Raw genomic sequence first — 18,753 nt, 5'->3', positions numbered from 1 at the left:
CCACACTCACCCAGTCATTAGCTTTCAAGGAAACGGACTACACGCTGGTTTCTTTCACATTTCTGCGTGTAGATACGTACAGTAGATCTGAATTTGTCAAAGTCCGGATATCTGTATCCGCTTCCACACTTGCATCTGTGTCTCCACCCACACCACTCTATACCTTTATTTCAGGATGTGAAACTCCGTCCTCTGAAAATATATGCTCCAAAACCATTTCAGTGATTTTGCTTATATCAAAGATTTCACTAATCCTCGTGCACGAACTGCATGTTGGTAAGTCAGCGGGACTGTGCTTGTGGTAGTTGGTTTCCAAAGCATGTGATTTACTGTGGGATGTGAACTAAAGGCGTCCCATTTACTTATAGGATAAATATAAATAATGTAGATATTAATTTATTTCCAAAGACAAAGGGATGAAATGGAAAAAGCATGTTTTGGCAAGACTTACAGCAAACAGTTTTTATTTACAACAGTCGTAAAATCAGCCAAACAGCTCAGCATGCGTGTATGCCAAGAGGGTGCAAAGCTCTCAGCTGGCTTCAAGTTTTGATTTAGCACCTTTTGGTCAAGGCATAATTCCATATGGGTTATTCTGTTTCTGTTGTTTTCACTATTATTCTAAAATGTCAAAAATAGAGAAGTAAATGTAATAAACTAAAAACGTGGAAAATCGTAATAGCCCATGAATAACACATTGGGTGAGATTTTAAAATAGGATGCTGTATCTAAAATCTGAAGTCCTTCCCGCACCATATGGCGCATTAGGGCGGCGCCGATCTCCGTTTCTGTAGCCCTCGGCCGCTCGCCTATTACATAGCTAGGGTTACAGTGGGGGGGGGCTGGTCCTCTGGTAACCACGAGAGATGCTGTATACTTTTAATTTTTATACATTATGCTTTTGGATTGTGTGTGTGTGCATCTGAGAGTCTCACTGATGTGACGTCTCAAGAACAAGCGGGTAAATGTTGTTATAGTATTTATATGGAAATATTTTTGTAATGTGCATATGAATTTAATGATTAGATTTTTGAAATTAGAAATTTGTCCAGACAGGGTCAAAGTAACAGCAAGGTCAAAGGCCCGCAATAGTTTTTATTCAAGAATTTCCTTCCTGTTTATATTTTAAGAGTCTTTGGGCCATATATAGTACCAGTCAAAAGTTTGGGGACGCCGACTCATTCATGGGTTTTTCTGTATTTTGACTATTTTCTACATCGTAGAACAATACTGAAGGTATCAAAAGTATGAAATAATATATGGATTATGTTGTAAATAAAAATGTTAAAAAGCAAAATGCTTGGTATTTGAGATTCTTCAGAGTAGCCAGTGTTTACCTTGATGACGCTTGGCACACTATTAACGTTATCTTAACCAGCCTCATGAGGTAGTCACCTGGAGTGCTTTTCAATTAACAGTTGTGCCTCGTCAAAAGTTAATTAGTGCAATTTCTTGCCTTCTTAATGTGTTTGGGATCAAATAGTAAATAATAAAAATACAGTGGATAGCCCTATTCCACAACTGTACTGATCCATAATATGTCAAGAACCGCTCAACTATGTAAAGAGAAACAACATCCATCATTAAGACTTTTAATTAATAAAAATAAAGAAAAAAAAAACATCGAATCAGAAGGTGTGTCCAAACTTATAAACAGTGCTGTACATTTGTTACAAAAGTGACTAGACGTGTTGGCAGATAAGAAATCCCTGTCAACACTGTTTGGCATCGAGTTCTCTCCCCCCTGTACTGTCTAACAAGGTTGAGTGATCTGGGGCCACAATTCCGTGCTGTGTTTTTTTTTTTTTTTTTTGGTTGTTGTTGCTGTTTTTTTTTTTTTTTTTGGTTGGTTGGTTGGTTTTTTTTTTAAACATTGAAAGCCTTTTATCTTTCCCTGTAATTTAGTGTGGATTTTACATGTGAACAACATTATATTTGGTCAAAGACAGCAACAGAGTTTCTGAAGGCTCAAGTTTTGACTATGAACATCAATCTTTTTGCTTTTATTTTACATATTCTTTAAGGGTGTCAATAATTTTGCCACTTGGTTTTGAGGAAAAAATTGCAGTTATATAAAATGGGTATTTTCTTGTGAATGATTTCTCTTAGGTAAAAGAAAGTTCTCCAGCAGGTTATTGGAATACAGTTGTGGTGTTTGTTTGTTTGTTTGTTTGTTTGTTTGTTTGTTTGTTTGTTTGTTTGTTTGTTTGTTTGTTTGTTTGTTTGTTTGTTTGTTTGTTTGTTTGTTTGGGGGGGTTGTCTCTTCTCCTGAAAGACACTAATAATTCTGCACTGTAAATCTGTTGGGAGTAAAAAAAAAAAAATGTTGTCTTTGTGTGTGTTTGTATGTATGTGGTGAAGGTGGTGGGCCTGGACCCTAATTAAAATCCTGTCTCCAGAGGAGATGTTACAGGTCAGGGCTAAAGTGGCCACACTAGAGTGCCTGAAGGGTCAAAGGGCAGACCTCGGCCTGCAGAGAGCCTGGGAGGGCAATTACCTGGTCAGTGTTGGATTTATATGCAATTGATGAAGGAATTTAGAAATGAAGAACAACACTTAAACTTGAATTATGAATTAATTTTGTTCCTGCTGCTCGTGTGTGTGCGTGTGTGTGCGTGTGTGTGTGTGTGTGTGTGTGTGTGTGTGTGCGTGCGCGCGCGTATGTGTGGATACTCAGAATCGGGACAGTCCTGAAACAGCATCTTCCTTCACCTTGGTGTCCAGTGACCTGCAGAGGAAAGATAAGTTCATGAGAATTCTCTTCTCCTGCAACGTTCGCAAGGTACAACACACCGTTTACGTTCGTTCACCTGTATTTGTACTTGATGTCTTTTCTCTCTTCTGATATCTTTTTTTTTTTAATGAATTCTATTTCTGCTTCTGTAGATCAACCGCTTCAATAAGGCAGAGAACCGGGCAGTGCTGATCACTGATCGTCACCTCTACAAGATGGATCCACTGAAACAGTACAGGCCCATGAAGAGCATCCCACTGTACAATGTACATATCTGCTACCAACCACTTTTACTTTATTGCAAGCACTGTTCATTTCACCTTCTGGTTTGAACTGGAAAACCGCATTGGTCAAAATCCAGATACCTCTATCTACTGCACACTCACACGTAAGACGTGCGCAATTAATCCATCTCTCAGATAATGTGATAGAGCAGAGCTCCATACTTAAGAGAACATGGTAATGCATCAACCTGATTTTTGATTGCTTTTGCGACCGTGTGACGTCCATATGTACGAACGATGTACCACCGCAGGGAACCCGATCATAAGTGTAAGGCAATGTATTTCAAACACTTGACCTCTGGACAACAAAATTTGAGTCTTTATTTACGTAAGATAGATGGGTTTTTATCCAGTGCTAATTTTTTATTTACTTTAAAAAAAAAGTGCCATTATTTAATAACACATTTTACGCTCATCAGGAGCTCCGCTTTTAGGCTCTGTGTGTGTGTGTGTGTGTGTGTGTGTGTGTGTGTGTGTGTGTGTGTGTGTGTGTGTGTGTGTGTGTGTGTGTGATTTAATTTTAGCGCCAATACAATTTATTTCCGATCCAGTGCAGCATGATTCATTTGAGTTAAATTATGTTTTCAGTCACCAGTAAGTCTTCTGGACAGATGTCTTTGTGCTTTCTGGTTTCTCAGTAACTTAAAGCTGCATTTTGTTTTTGTCCCATTATCTTCAAGACAGCTTAAGAAAAGAGGCAGTTTACAGCTGCTTTAACATAAATTATAATGGGAACTAACTGTTTCCTGGGCGTTCCATAACATTAAAACTGATCAGTTTATAGCCTTTGTATAAACTAACTAGAAGTATATCAGTTTTTAAACATTTTTCTTATTTATTCGAACCAGATCTTGTGCCTGTTTTGTAGTGTGTTGATTTCTTTTATTTCCAGATTTGAATCGTTTTTTTTTTCTTTACACCCCTACCTGCAGTGTATGTTTGTTTCATGTTACAAGGAAAAACATCTCATCTCATCATCTCTAGCCGCTTTATCCTTCTACAGGGTCGCAGGCAAGCTGGAGCCTATCCCAGCTGACTACGGGCGAAAGGCGGGGTACACCCTGGACAAGTCGCCAGGTCATCACAGGGCTGACACATAGACACAGACAACCATTCACACTCACATTCACACCTACGGTCAATTTAGAGTCACCAGTTAACCTAACCTGCATGTCTTTGGACTGTGGGGGAAACCGGAGCACCCGGAGGAAACCCACGCGGACACGGGGAGAACATGCAAACTCCGCACAGAAAGGCCCTTGCCGGCCACGGGGCTCGAACCCGGACCTTCTTGCTGTGAGGCGACAGCGCTAACCACTACACCACCGTGCCGCCCAAGGAAAAACATTTTTTGGGGAAAAAAAAGGTGTTCATAAGCCATGTACGACGAGATTGAGTGGTATAAACGTTTTATTCTATCCACATTCACTGGATTTTGAAAAACAACCTTTTTTATTTTTTGCAAATAAAAACTTTATACAAAACATCCGACAAAATCATTTCTGCTTAGAATGTAAACAAACCGGCGAAATGACAGTAGCAATTTGTGAAAAATGCTGCTATAATAATTATTTGTGAAAAATAAAAAAGATACGGGCGGCACGGTGGTGTAGTGGTTAGCGCTGTCGCCTCACAGCAAGAAGGTCCGGGTTCGAGCCCCGTGGCCGGCGAGGGCCTTTCTGTGCAGAGTTTGCATGTTCTCCCCGTGTCCACGTGGGTTTCCTCCGGGTGCTCCGGTTTCCCCCACAGTCCAAAGACATGCAGGTTAGGTTAACTGGTGACTCTAAATTGACCGTAGGTGTGAATGTGTGAGTGTGAATGGTTGTCTGTGTCTATGTGTCAGCCCTGTGATGACCTGGCGACTTGTCCAGGGTGTACCCCGCCTTTCGCCCGTAGTCAGCTGGGATAGGCTCCAGCTTGCCTGCGACCCTGTAGAAGGATAAAGCGGCTACAGATAATGAGATGAGATGAGAAAAAGATATGTTATTACCATCGAATACTTTTATTCCATATTTTGTTGCGCTTTTTTTGTATTTTTTAGGGTTTTGTTTTTGAGTAGAGTTTTTATTTCGTCCTCAGTTGGTTCAGCAACACGCTCCTCCATTTTTCTCTACTCACGGTATATGAGCTGATTGGCTACTCTTCTACTGGGCTATCAGAGCACGTGATTGCTCATAACCAGTGAATGTGGACAGGGGGGAGAAAAATTTATATATACACTGTATATATATGTGTGTGTGTGTGTGTGTGAGAGAGAGAGAGAGATAGATAGATAATATGCTTTGTATATTGTCCATCATGCAGTCTGTTCAAACAGCGCTCAGTTTGAGCCCTTCACCTGTCTTGCAGATTAGCTGTCACTAAACAGCTAATCCGGTCAACCTGGATGGTTGACCTCCCCACAGCAGCACTTTTTCCCTCACTTCACATCAAAAATATGCCATCCTTTAGTCCCAGACAGTGTAGTTTCCTGAGTTATAGCTGATAAGAAATAGGAATAGCTGTAACCTGCAGTTCTAATCCGTCTGTAGCGTGTGGCATGGCTGTCTCAGAGCTGCAGTGGGCTCGAGGCCATATTTCTAGCAGAGATCTATAATACTGGGCTGACAGTAAAGGAGGGGGGTTTCTGGCTCCTGTTCTTAGTAGAAAATATGTCTACAGGCTGTGTATTCGACCTTCTGTCCTGTAGCCTTACAAAAGCCTTACAGAAATATCCATCAGACCTGGATCCAGATCTGAGTGGAAAAAAATGGCATCATTGCACATGCGTTTTTACATTAAATGCATTCAAAAAAGAATCATTAAATCATCAATAGAGAGAAATTTTGATGTGATTTGTATTATAATGGAGTTACTCGCTGTATTTAGTAGGATATGGGCATACGGTTCCTGATTAATAATTGAAGATTAGTCGAAGCAGACTATCTCTTAATGGTTCCTGAATAGGGAAAAGCTTCTGCCCCAGCTAACCCTTTTCTGACCCCATATTTATTTTTCTCCACTGAGGAACGGGCTCTGTGCAACGATACGATCATGGTACCCGTGTTTTAGAATGATTTTATGGTGGTTTGTAATGCCAGAGGATTCTGCGTCCCAGAGTTCATATATTCTTTAATGGAAAAAGCATAGTTATATTAAATTAAAAAAAATCTTGATCTGTAGCCCATCCCTTGCCCCTCACCCTTCAACATTCTGCCCTGTTCCTCACCATCCGTTTTCCTCTCTGCTGTTGTCATGCCAACATCCCAGGAGATGGGGTTGTCATGACAACGGAGTGGGAAAAGAAATCAGCTGACGTCTGGTAGCGTTCAGGCATGTGCACAGATTTGCCTCCTCTGTGTTTTCCTTCTGCTCTTTCCTGAATGTCTCTTTGTCTTTTCTCTCCCCCTTTTGTTTGATTTATTAGTTTATTTTAGCTCTGTTAATCTCTCCTTTTTTTTTTTTAAACTCTGTGCTTTATTGGTTGTTTAATTTGGAAAGCTCATGAACATCAACTGAAGCTGATAACTGTGTATTTATAAATCGAGGTAATTTTTAGAAATAATACTCATCTTAAAAAAAAAAAAAGCTTAGTCAAACCAGAAGAATTGAGATGAAAATTCATAGATGGATTTAGGATCCTAGGATAATACATTTTTCTCTCTCTCACACACTCACACGCTCTCTCTCTCACACACACACAAACACAAACATAAACACAGAGAGGGAGTCAATTGTTATGTAACACATTTTCTCAAGAATGGACGAGGGAGGAAGAGTGAGGTTGCTGATCCTTACTGCCATTTACTGCGCTGGTTATTACTGGCAGTACAAGACAAGAATAGTCCAGGAATAGCTACTCAGTAGTCCATCCCATTCGTCACATCCCTATAGCATTTGCTTGGGATTGCCTTGTTTGACATTCTGTGTGTGTGTGTGTATATATATGAGTGATTCCACGCTTATGGGTACTGAAATGGGGACATGAACTTCTCGTCTCGTCTTCTTCCGCTTATCCAGGACCGGGTCGCGGAGGCAGCAGTCTAAGCATGGAAGCCCAAACTTCCCTTTCCCCAGACACCTCGGCCAGCTCCTCGGGAAGAACACCGAGGCGTTCCCAGGCCAGCCCAGAGACATAGTCCCTCCAGCGTGTCCTGGGTCTTCCCCGGGGCCTCCTCCCGGGGGGACATGCCTGGAACACCTCCCCAGGGAGGCGTCCAGGAGGCATCCGAAAAAGATGCCCGAGCCACCTCAGCTGGTTCCTCTCGATGTGGAGGAGCAGCGGCTCTACTCCGAGCTCCTCCCGAGTGACATGAACTTATTTTTAAAAATTCACCTAAAACCATTTCTTTTTTTACCATCAGGTCACAAAACATGTAATCTTTAATGAATGATATGTTAAAAGATAACTTTAATTTTCTGAGATGTAATAAAAACATATTTATATGCCAAAGTCAGAACGTAACAGAAGTGTTGTGGACATATATATTCTCAATTTTAACAATGTAGAATTACTTTTTGAAACATAGGAAGGTGATGTTTTAGCAAATATAATTAATAAACATGTGTAGTAGAATAAACATACACATTCTTTCAATAAGATTAACATGGTATATAGCGAGATTGTAATTAATTTGTAACAGACGCGAGATGGACAATCGTAACAGAAGTAATGTAACAGACATCATTTTGGAACTCATAGGCTTGACTTTGGCATATAAATATGTTTTTATTACATCTCAGAAAATTAAGTTATCTTTTAACATATCATTCATTAAAGATTACATGTTTTGTGACCTGATGGTAAAAAAAGAAATGGTTTTAGGTGAATTTTTAAAAATAAGTTCATGTCCCCATTTCAGTACCCATAAGCGTGGAATCACTCATATATATATATATATATATATATATATATATATATATATATATATATATATATATATATATATATATATGCTGTATCCAATCTTGACACTGTCCTTTCATGAATCCAGATGTGGCCACAGCAGCTGTCCATTTTCTGCATACAGTGCGTGAGCATTTTTAATTCTGGACAAACAAACCATGCATATCGACCGCTCTGTTTGAGATCATGTAACAGTATCTTCTCAGTTGAAAGACAGGATAAATGGTGTTCAGAGTGTAGTGTGGTTTTCCTGCTTGCTTAGTCAGAGTGATTTTGATCTCTTGCGATGTCCATTAGACTGTTTTCCAACCTGAGCTTATTCCCAGCTCTCCAGGCCACACACCAAATTCAAGAGACGCAGTGAGAAAAAGAATAACATGAACTATACTAAACACCACCTGGAACCAAATATAAACCTAGCTTCAGGTTTCAAAATGTATCCAGCATTTCAAAATTTATATTAGAGTCCCATGTGATACCACACAACACTTTCAAGTTCGGTGATACAAGATTATGTATGGCAAGACTGCTTTGCTTGTTGGAGTTACTGAATAATTTGTTAATTACTGTGTAATAACATGCCTTATGACGACTGACTGAGTAAATTTTTGAGATTGTAAGGCATGAATGGAAATTTCCATCTATGGTATCTGTAGATCATGGATTTTTTTTTTTTTACCCTGAATAAGAATTCTGACACATTGGCCTGTACTAGGACATGAATGGAAAGCAGTCAAAATGGTTGTCTGTGGTAATCACCCATAAGCTACGTATGCGAAGGATTGACATTAGTAGGCATATCAGACACTCGCTGGCTGTGGTGTGAAAATTGTGCATGCAGACGCTCATCTAAGTTTCCAAATCTGTCATTGCTCAACTCCTGAATATTTTCTATCGTGAATACTATCATTAAAAAGCTTATCTCTGCTTTCCAAAGAGCTTTATCTCATTAACATCTGTTCAGTACTTTGGGAGTAACGGCAGGTTGAAGTTGGTACAACACGTGACGTCGGGAAACTGCCGGTGCTTTTTGAGTCACGGGAAAGCGCTCAGGCTCTCTCTCTTCTGATTGTTTTCCAACTGGGTTACTCATGAATATCAATCAGATAACTTTTATAGGTATGCTCTCTCGCTCTCACTGTTTCTGATGAAGTATTCAGCAAAATTTTCCGTCTGCTAGTTTTGATGTTATGCTTCATGGAAGACTTTTTTGAAGTGAGTTTTCATAGCTTTACCTACTTATTTTTTCAAATTGAACTGATTCATGTAAATAAGTAACTATTTTAGAATATAACTGTAGTTGTTTTGATGAAAAATATTGAGATCTTAGTGGTCGGAATGATATTTCAAAAAACCAGAAGTCAGAAACGTGAGTGTCAGTTTCAGTTCAGTTAATGGGAGTTGTTTATTGGATGTGACTCACACAGTTTTTTCGAGATTCGCCTTGAAAGCTGTGAATATTATTTATATTCTTTAATATAAACACTAATAAGCCCTACTTTTCAGAAATATAAAGACCTAGAGAGCACAAAGAGGGTATTAGAAATAATCTTTTATTACTTTTTTGTTGAGTGTACCAATTTAACATTTTTTCCTAATTAGCATGATTTAATACTAATGAAATGAAATACTAATTTGCATAATTTGTTTTTACTAAATTTTCAAGCATTGTATTCAGTATACGACCATCTGTGGGCCTGCCAATGTCCATGTCAATATCTTGAAAAATAAAGTTATTAAAAAAAAAACATTTGAGCTCATTCGTTAATGAGGCCCATTTTGGAGGATGATATCCTCATACAGAATATTATGGCAGTTTTCTAAAAATTAAGCCTTTTTTTTTCAACCTTTAATTTGTAATATCTCGAGAACAGATAAACTTTTTTTTTTAAAGATATTTTTTGGGCTTTTTTCACCTTTATTTGGATAGGACAGTGTAGAGACAGGAAATGAGCAGGAGAGAGAGAGACAGGGAGGGATCGGGAAATGACCTCGGGTCGGAATCGAACCTGGGTCCCCGGATTTATGGTATGGCGCCTTATCCACCTGAGCCATGATGCCCCCCAGATAAACATGTTTTACTACTTTAAAAGTATGTTGTTCTGAATTCAATTAGAGCAGTTTCAAGCAATTTGGATTCAATTTGAATTTTCACCTGATACGCCTAACATTAGGTTAGAAATCCCCAGACAATTCTCTTGTTCTCAGGTTGTGTGTTTATCCCTGATGAGTGCGATTCCAGAACACTGGACCTGCACTTCCACATTTACGGAAAACAACAGTAGAGCTCATTAGACTGTGCTCTATTTTCACCCTCCCTCTCTCCCTGCTCTTGTTCTCTCAGGTGACGGGTGTGAGTGTGTCCCCAGGGAAGGACCAGCTGGTAGTCTTCCACACCAAGGACAACCGGGACCTGATCGTGTGCCTGCAGGGCATGGTGCCAGCAGGCGAGAGCCGCATCGGTGAGCTGGTTGGCACCCTGCTCAGCCATTTCAAAAGGTACCAGCTCGAGCAAAACCAGTGTACACTGGTACACTGGCCTCTTCACACAGCCATGACCTTCTCACACCCGTATTCTCTCTGTTAGGCAGCACACTAAAGTGAATCATGATACACATGGCTCACAGAGACGCACTAGAAATACTGTAAATGGCACAGTGTTTATTGAGACAGTGATTATAGTAAAGTTCAGCTGAGGCAGTGAGAGTAGAAGTGTGACAATTTTTTTTTCCAGCAAGATAGACAATCAGGAATATAACAGCATATCAGTACATGATTTGGAATGAACAATTTTTTAGACAGCTTGCCAGAAATCTGGTTTCTAGAGAGATTGGAGGTGTGCCTAGGACTGAGATCCTCAGAACGCTAAAAAGTCACACTTTTGTGCTAGTGAGAAATCAGATATGAAACTCGCGGGACAAAGAACATTCACACACATTAATCTGAACGTGAGTTGCTGCATGATGCATTTACAACATTCATTTATTTATCCATGCTTTCTGCCTGTCCAGGGTTGTAGTGGTTTAAATTGGGCTACTAAATTTGTTTCTGCAGTATTTTGGAAAATAGGACCAGTAATAATTATGTAAACCAGATTAAAAACCAATATTGTGTCCAGCTGTTGTTGAGACCAAATGTGAACATGAGTGAGATTGAAGATCTGTCCGAGCCAAAATTCACACACCCTGCTGATCGAGGCGTTGTGTGGTCGGGTTCATCTATATAATAAGCGGCAAAGTTTATTTGTCTTGAGCTAACGTCGCCATTTCTCAACAGATTTTCACCAAATTTGGCAAGTAAGTCTGGGGATGACCCGGAATTTTGCAGATAAAAGCAAAATTCATGGACGGGCCTCAGGGAGGTCCCTGAGGGGCACAACATCCTCCCCCCCTCCCTCAATGCCTTTCACGTTACATTTATCAACACAAGCTCTTGACAGATCTTCATGAAACTTGACACATAGGTACAGGAGATGCCCACAATTTGGCAGAACTCAGAAATTCCATATTTGGGCCCCAGGGGGTCCCTGTTGGGCCCCTGGATGGTAGATGTTTGGATTTTTGTTCATCTTGGGTTCACATCACTGTTTCTTAATGGGTCTTCACCAAATTTGACATGGAAGTCTGGGGACAACCCAGAATTTTGCAAAACCCAGCCAACACCGGGTAACCTGCTAGTATTTAATAAAACAAATTCTGGTTAGTCCACCCTTTAAACTTTGGGTTTAAGTCTAAATACAGATATGAATACTTTAAGCACTAAATACATAGTGGCGTTGCATTACAACTCCATTGGACATGTTTTAATATGTTGGTTTATTCCAAATGTCCCCACAAGAATAGGAATGTCTGACAGTTTTGACCTTGTGGAAACATGTGGGTGGTCCTCATGAGGAAAATTGTTTTCTACAAAAAAAAAAGGCAGCTTTTATTTAAATAACTAAAAGAGCCCTAAGATTGCCTTTTAGTTGCAGAGGTTGAGGTAAGTGTTGCGTTTAGTTTTATATGTAGAACATTAATTAGCTGCATTAATATTTGTGAAAGGTCCTCACAAGGATGGTAAGATGTGTGTATCTGTGGTATGGGGGAGGGGGGGGTGATATCAGCTCCCAGAACACTTTAGGACAGAGAGATGTGTATGAAGTTAAAAGCTGCTTAAATGCACTCATGCACAAACACACACACACACACACACACACACACACACACACACACACACACACACATACTCAGCTTGGGGGAAAAATACCACTAATGTAATTCTTACTGTCCTTTACATCACCTCTTACAAAACTAATATTACACCACTTGGTGTAAGCATAAAGATTAACTAGATGAACTTAATTACCTTAAAGTTTTTACTTGGACTGTGTTGGACACTTCTTTAATGTAAAAGGACAGAAAGGCAGGTATTTTAATGAATTTCATGAATCATTGAGGGGGACATTCAGGACTCTTTTTAAGGCAAGAGGAGAATGTGATGGTAGTTTTTTTTTTTTTTTTAAATCTGATGGCCTGATTTGTCCCCGACAATATTTTTGAAAGTGTATTCCATTAAAAATATTTTATTATAACTTAAAGAAGAAACTGGTCCAAGCATTATCTAAAGCTATTGCTCAAGCTGTGATATTATATACATCATTTGATTTTTATTTTTGGCGGAGTTGAGGATGTTAAGGTTTGCGATGGGAGTGACAAGGTTGGACAGGATAAGGAACGAGCACATCAGAGGGACAGCGCATGTGGAGAGCTTGGGAATTAAGCAAAGAGAGCTGAGACTGAGATGGTACAGTATGGGCACATCCTGAGAAGAGATGCAGAGCATGTTGGAAGGAGAATGTTGAAGATGGAGCTGCCAGGCACACGAAAACGAGGAAGGCCAAAGAGGAGATGCATGGATGTGGTGAGAGAGGACATGAAAGTGGTAGGTGTGGTAGAGAAGGATGCGGAGGACAGGGAGCAATGGAGATCAAAGAGCCGCTGTGGCGACCCCTAATCGGGAGCAGCCAGAAGAAGATTTGATTTTTATGAATAACTTAATCAAGATATTGTGGCATATCCAATTATAACCGGAGTCTTTATAGCAGCTTGAAGGATTGTGCTTTTTGGTTTACTTTTGTCTTACTTTCTTTGTAACAGCTCCGTGTTGACATGCAGGACTAAATTTGATTTTACAGATGTTTAAAAAAAAAAAGTTGGTGTGAATTTAGGCACTGGTTAGAACAGAAGTGTATCTTTTCTTTGAGATGTGCTTAAATTAAAATGCTTCAGGAATGTTTTTGGTGGGCTGTCAGAACAGGTTTGACACGGGCTTTTTCCTCCTATTAATTTTGCCCACAGCGCTTTTTAAAGCAGAGGTAAAGTACCTAGTAAACTGGCAGTTCATAAATAAGCTAGTTCTGGCCCTGTTTCAGCTGATCGGGTTATATTAATGCACTTGTTCTAATACATTATCATTTCTATAGTAACAGTTCATTCACTGTATGGCAGATAATCCACATAACCTAAGCCTAATGATGAACACACAAAAAGGCTTTCTGTAAACAGATGCTTATTTAATATTTGTTGTCTTGTGGCTATTCCACAGTATTAAATGTAGCTTTAGACAGATGAAAAGCATCAAGTTTCATTCCATACATCCACTAACTATACTACTTATCTGTCAAGGTCATGGGGGAAGCTGGAGCCAATCCCAGCTGACCTTGGGTGAGAGGCGGGGTTCACCCTGGGCAGGTCGCCAATGCATCACAGGGCTAACACAACCAGTCACACACTCATTCACACCTATGGGCAGTTTAGAGTATCCAGTTGAGTTAACCTGCCTGTCTTTGGACTATATTCATGAATTCTCATCTCATCTCATCTCATTATCTCTAGCAGCTTTATCCTGTTCTACAGGGTCGCAGGCAAGTTGGAGCCTATCCCAGCTGACTACGGGCGAAAGGCGGGGTACACCCTGGACAAGTCGCCAGGTCATCACAGGGCTGACACAGAGACACAGACAACCATTCACACTCACATTCACACCTACGGTCAATTTAGAGTCACCAGTTAACCTAACCTGCATGTCTTTGGACTGTGGGGGGAAAACGGAGCACCCGGAGGAAACCCACGCGGACACGGGGAGAACATGCAAACTCCGCACAGAAAGGCCCTCGCCGGCCCCGGGGCTCGAACCCGGACCTTCTTGCTGTGAGGCGACAGCGCTAACCACTACACCACCGTGCCGCCTATTCATGAATTAATTGAAAAAAATTCAATCATTAGCAAATTGCTAGAGAATATAGAAACAAAGCACTTCTGTTTTGCATTGTCCCATATCATATCACTTTGATATAGATTATTTTCCTCCAACATTGTGTCCCTCCCATGTTTTGTTCCTTACTTAGTAATAGAAGTAGTAGTAGTATGGTGTCACATCTCCAGATGAGCATTTCTAAGCCAGTTGTTAAAGCTGTCTCCTCCTTCATGTATAGTGGCGTAGTCCCCGGCACTGCTGTTACTGGGCAATGCAGCACCAGGTGGTCAGTGGCTTGTGGGGATTCCTGACATTTCGGGCATATCTGGTACTCCATGTTCCTTACTAAATACGTCCTGGATGTATCTCCTTGTTTGGTCTGCTGTACCTTGGTACAACTTGAGTCTTCACAGTCTTAAACACAGGTTGAGTAGCTCCAGTGTGGAAAACACCTTCGTTGCACCTCTGTGCTAATGACCAGCAGGAAGATGCCCTCTCTGTGGTGGTGTCTATCTGAGTAATGATGATACATGTGCTGAGCAAAAGACTATACTTAGAGACTACATGCTGCTCCCTGTAGATACTTAATTAACCTTTAGCTCTCCTTCACCAACATCGCAGCAGTCTCAGTCTATTTAGCAAAGCAGCTATAGTCTCTGGCCTTGTGGCACACACTGCCATGGTCATATGTATGCTTTTGTGTTATATAACAGGGTTTTAATCTTATACCAGGATTGTCGCCCCGAGGAATGAATGCTGATTAGTGTGAAGCAGTTTGTGCTTTATCTACACTTTGTATGTCAGATATTGGAGGCTTTTTCTGAGGCCACAGTGCTCCTTTTCCTTTTCTTTGGCGCAGGATACCCGCAAGCGGAATCGTGTTTTATATTTGCAAAGAATAGATCTTAAGCATCCTATCTAACCCAAATCAATCTGAATGACTGACTATGTGGGTAAGAACATAACCCTCTTATCTCTGGTGATGCCACACTACTGTCTCTGATAATGCTCACTGCTCTGTACAAAAATTGTGGATTATATATCTGTTATCGTCTAGCTCTCTTTCTTTCCCATATTTTATTTTCCCTTTTTTTTTGCCACCATCCTCACTTTTTCTCTCTGCTTCTCACACTTCCTTTGCTTTCTCTCATCTTCCTCCTGGTGGAAATAAATTATTTAGTGCTGCTGCAGCTCTATGTTTAGCTGGCTGCTCGGCACTGAGATATGCACCATGAATGATGTACTGCAGCTTTCTTGTACTCTCTTCGTTGTATGTTCTGTCTTCTGTTATTTCTTTCAGCCTACACACACACACACACACACACACACACACACACACACACACAGGGCATTATTCAAGAAAGACTTGAGTAACCTCAAGTCAACCTCAACCACTGGCCACTTTAATAGGAACTTGTTCCTGATTCTAAGATTCCTGTTCTTGGCTGGTAGGAGTGGAACCCATTGTAGTCTTCTGCAGTTGCATGCTGAGATGCTTTTCTGCTCACCACGGTTGTAAAGAGTTGCTACGAGTGACTATATCCTTCCTGGCAGCTCGAACCAACCTGCGGTGGGTTTCCGAATAGCCTCTTAATGCTAAGAGCATCTTAACGCTAAGAGCATCTTAACTAGGAGAGGGAGCGCAGGGCTCGACATTTAACGGTTGTCCGCTTGTCCGGTACAAGTGATCCTTGATGACTGTATTCATCGTCTCAGTTACTTGTCCGATCGGACAAGTGCCAGAATACGCCGATATTCGGGTTACATATCAAATTTATCAGTTTATTCACATGATTTCCAAAGCATCTCACTCGACATCTTGTTTTGATGAATCGCCGGATGTTTCTCTTCGGAAAGAGCGATGTGGGCACGTGCAATATTCCGCTTGCGAAACCGGCCAATACCGCTTCGTGTATTTGAGCTGAAAAGTAAACGGTCGTTGACCAGACCCTCCAGGATTTCGCGATGTTGCGATTTGCAACTTCAACGCAAATTCAACCAATCCCCGCGAATTCAGGGCGGTGTTGCAATTATATCCAATCACCGCAATTTTCCCGTAAATTTGACCAATCGTTGGCGTCATCTTGAGGTGACGTTGACAAACTACCTTCCACCTTACTTCCGTGTATACGTTCAAGAGAAGCAGCATGTGCGAGTCAGTGTTAATGTAGGCTTAAATTCTGTTACTGAAAGTGTGTTATGTTTACAGTGAAGGACTGTGTGCACTTTATTTTTTACTTAATACAAGAAATTAATGGACGCCAACATTTTTGCCAAAACGGTATTTTATTTTCCATTGTTTAGGCAGCTTCAGCATCATACTGTGAGATTCTGTTCAATTTCGAGCCCCGGGGCTCGAACCCAGGACCTTCTTGCTGTGAGGCGACAGCGCTAACCACTACACCACCGTGCCGCCCTAAAAATGAAAATATGCTATATAATTTTAATTTTGTGGTTTTCAATTTCTCATCTCATCTCATTATCTCTAGCCGCTTTATCCTTCTACAGGGTCACAGGCAAGCTGGAGCCTATCCCAGCTGACTACGGGCGAAAGGTGGGGTACACCCTGGACAAGTCGCCAGGTCATCACAGGGCTGACACATAGACACAGACAACCATTCACACTCACATTCACACCTACGGTCAATTTAGAGTCACCAGTTAACCTAACCTGCATGTCTTTGGACTGTGGGGGAAACCGGAGCACCCGGAGGAAACCCACGCGGACACGGGGAGAACATGCAAACTCCGCACAGAAAGGCCCTCGCCGGCCACGGGGCTCGAACCCGGACCTTCTTGCTGTGAGGCAACAGCGCTAACCACTACACCACCGTGCCGCCCCTGGTTTTCAATTTCTCATAAATAAATTAATGATTGATGGAGTCCAATTTTTTTCTGCAGTGAATAGATTGTGTTAAAGTAATTCTGGTGAAATTAGTTTATTACAAATAGTTTTTGTGGGTTTCTTTTTGTTTTTCCTCAAATTTTTCTTCGGACAAGTCATCTTCACATTCGGACAAGTAAATTTCCTTTCAACTTGCCCGACAGGACAAGTGGTTTCAAAAGTTAATGTAGAGCCCTGGAGCGTTCCTTGCTCTACCATTGAACGATGATCTTTGTGCTGCGATGGTTTTGAGAAACTCAGACCTGGTCATTTTCCTTTGATCTCTCTTATCAACAAGACATTTCCACGCACAGAACTGTCACTCACTCAGTGGTTTTTTTTCTTCTTTTTTTCACACCATTCTGTGTAAACTCTAGAGACTGTTGTGTGTGGAAACTCCAGGAGATCAGCAGTTTCTGAAATACTCAAACCAGTCCATCTGGCACCAACGCACGTCGCAGAGATCACAATTTTTCCTATTCTGACGTTTGAAGTGAACATTAACTGAAGCTCTTGATTTGTAGCTGCATGATTTTATGCATTGTGCTGCTGTCAATGGATTGGCTGATTAGAGAACCGCATAAAACATCAGGTTGATGGGTGTTCCTAATAAAGTGGCTGGTGAGTGTGTATTACAGTAGACGATTCTGTCAACTGTTTTCTTGACTTGTGAGCTGAGGTGAAACACTTTTTTTTTAATATATATATCTTTTGACTGTGCTGTTGCAGTCAGTAAAAATTTTTTATTTTTTTTTCCCTACTGTAGCGTTTACCTCTGCAGCTTATCCCAAGTGAGAGAATCCTGTGCGATACCAACTGCGCTGAATCTGTTTGGGTGTGTGGGGTGGGGGGGTTAAACTGGGTTGTTCACAACATGCTTGAGTTTCTGCTGTACTCAGCCAAATCTAAAAGCTTGTGAGAAGCCAACTTACCAGAGGATTTAATTAACTCTGAATTATTTTAACACTTTTTGGTGTAATGAATCTTTTGAGCATCCCACTGTCACATTTCCGGGTGCATTCTTGAAGTTTTACCTAATCCTAAAATATGGAGGATGTTAGGATTAAAAATGGGTCAAATACTAAAACTGTAGGCTGCAGACCACCAAGTGGGTCATCTCAACCTCAGACACACTATCCACTTGGCTATTAAAAAAAATTAAAATAAACTTTCTAGGTCAATGTCATGGGTTATTCATATCATTTTATGTACACCAACAGAAACGGATATTTTCAATACAAACCATGTTTATTCATTCATTCAACTTCCTATGCACGTTATACTGGCCAGAATTACATCTGATCCAGAACATACCTGCAGAGCATGCTGCATTTTTTTTTACAATTTTTTTTTTTGAGGAAACCGACAACAGCAGAGGAAACCAATGCAGATACAGGAAGAAAACACAAAACTCCACACAGACAGTAATCAGAGCTTGGGCTCAAACTCCAGACCCTGGACCTGTGTGTCAGCAGTGCTACCCACTGTAACTGTGTTTTAATAGATTAAAGGTGGGGAAAAAAAGTTGAGAGGTTCATGGCATTCTCTCTCCTCTACTAAAAGTTGGATGTCTGACCAAGTCATTATAAAGTTTACAAAACCTGACCATGGAAAATTTGTTTTCACTAGCTATAACTAGAAGTGTAGTTATCAGGACTATAACGTGGAAAACCCACCGACATTACCGACAAAATAGATAGTAAAGAGGTTTGATGTAGCATACAGTTTG

At 40.7% G+C, this 18,753-nt stretch overlaps 1 protein-coding gene across 1 annotated transcript in view; it reads left to right on the top strand.

Annotated features, from left to right (window-relative positions):
* The window catches only part of myo1d (myosin 1D), a 150,963-nt gene that overhangs the window by 109,658 nt on the left and 22,552 nt on the right, over positions 1-18,753 (top strand). The window contains exons 18-21 of the mRNA XM_060939892.1: positions 2,362-2,500; positions 2,678-2,782; positions 2,887-3,000; positions 10,248-10,402. Of these exons, the coding sequence (XP_060795875.1) occupies positions 2,362-2,500; positions 2,678-2,782; positions 2,887-3,000; positions 10,248-10,402 (513 nt within the window). The remainder of the gene's footprint in view (positions 1-2,361; positions 2,501-2,677; positions 2,783-2,886; positions 3,001-10,247; positions 10,403-18,753) is intronic.

This window comes from Neoarius graeffei, chromosome 14 (assembly GCF_027579695.1).
Source record: "Neoarius graeffei isolate fNeoGra1 chromosome 14, fNeoGra1.pri, whole genome shotgun sequence".
Lineage (NCBI taxonomy): Eukaryota > Metazoa > Chordata > Actinopteri > Siluriformes > Ariidae > Neoarius > Neoarius graeffei.
This window is presented reverse-complemented; position numbering and strand designations above follow the sequence as displayed.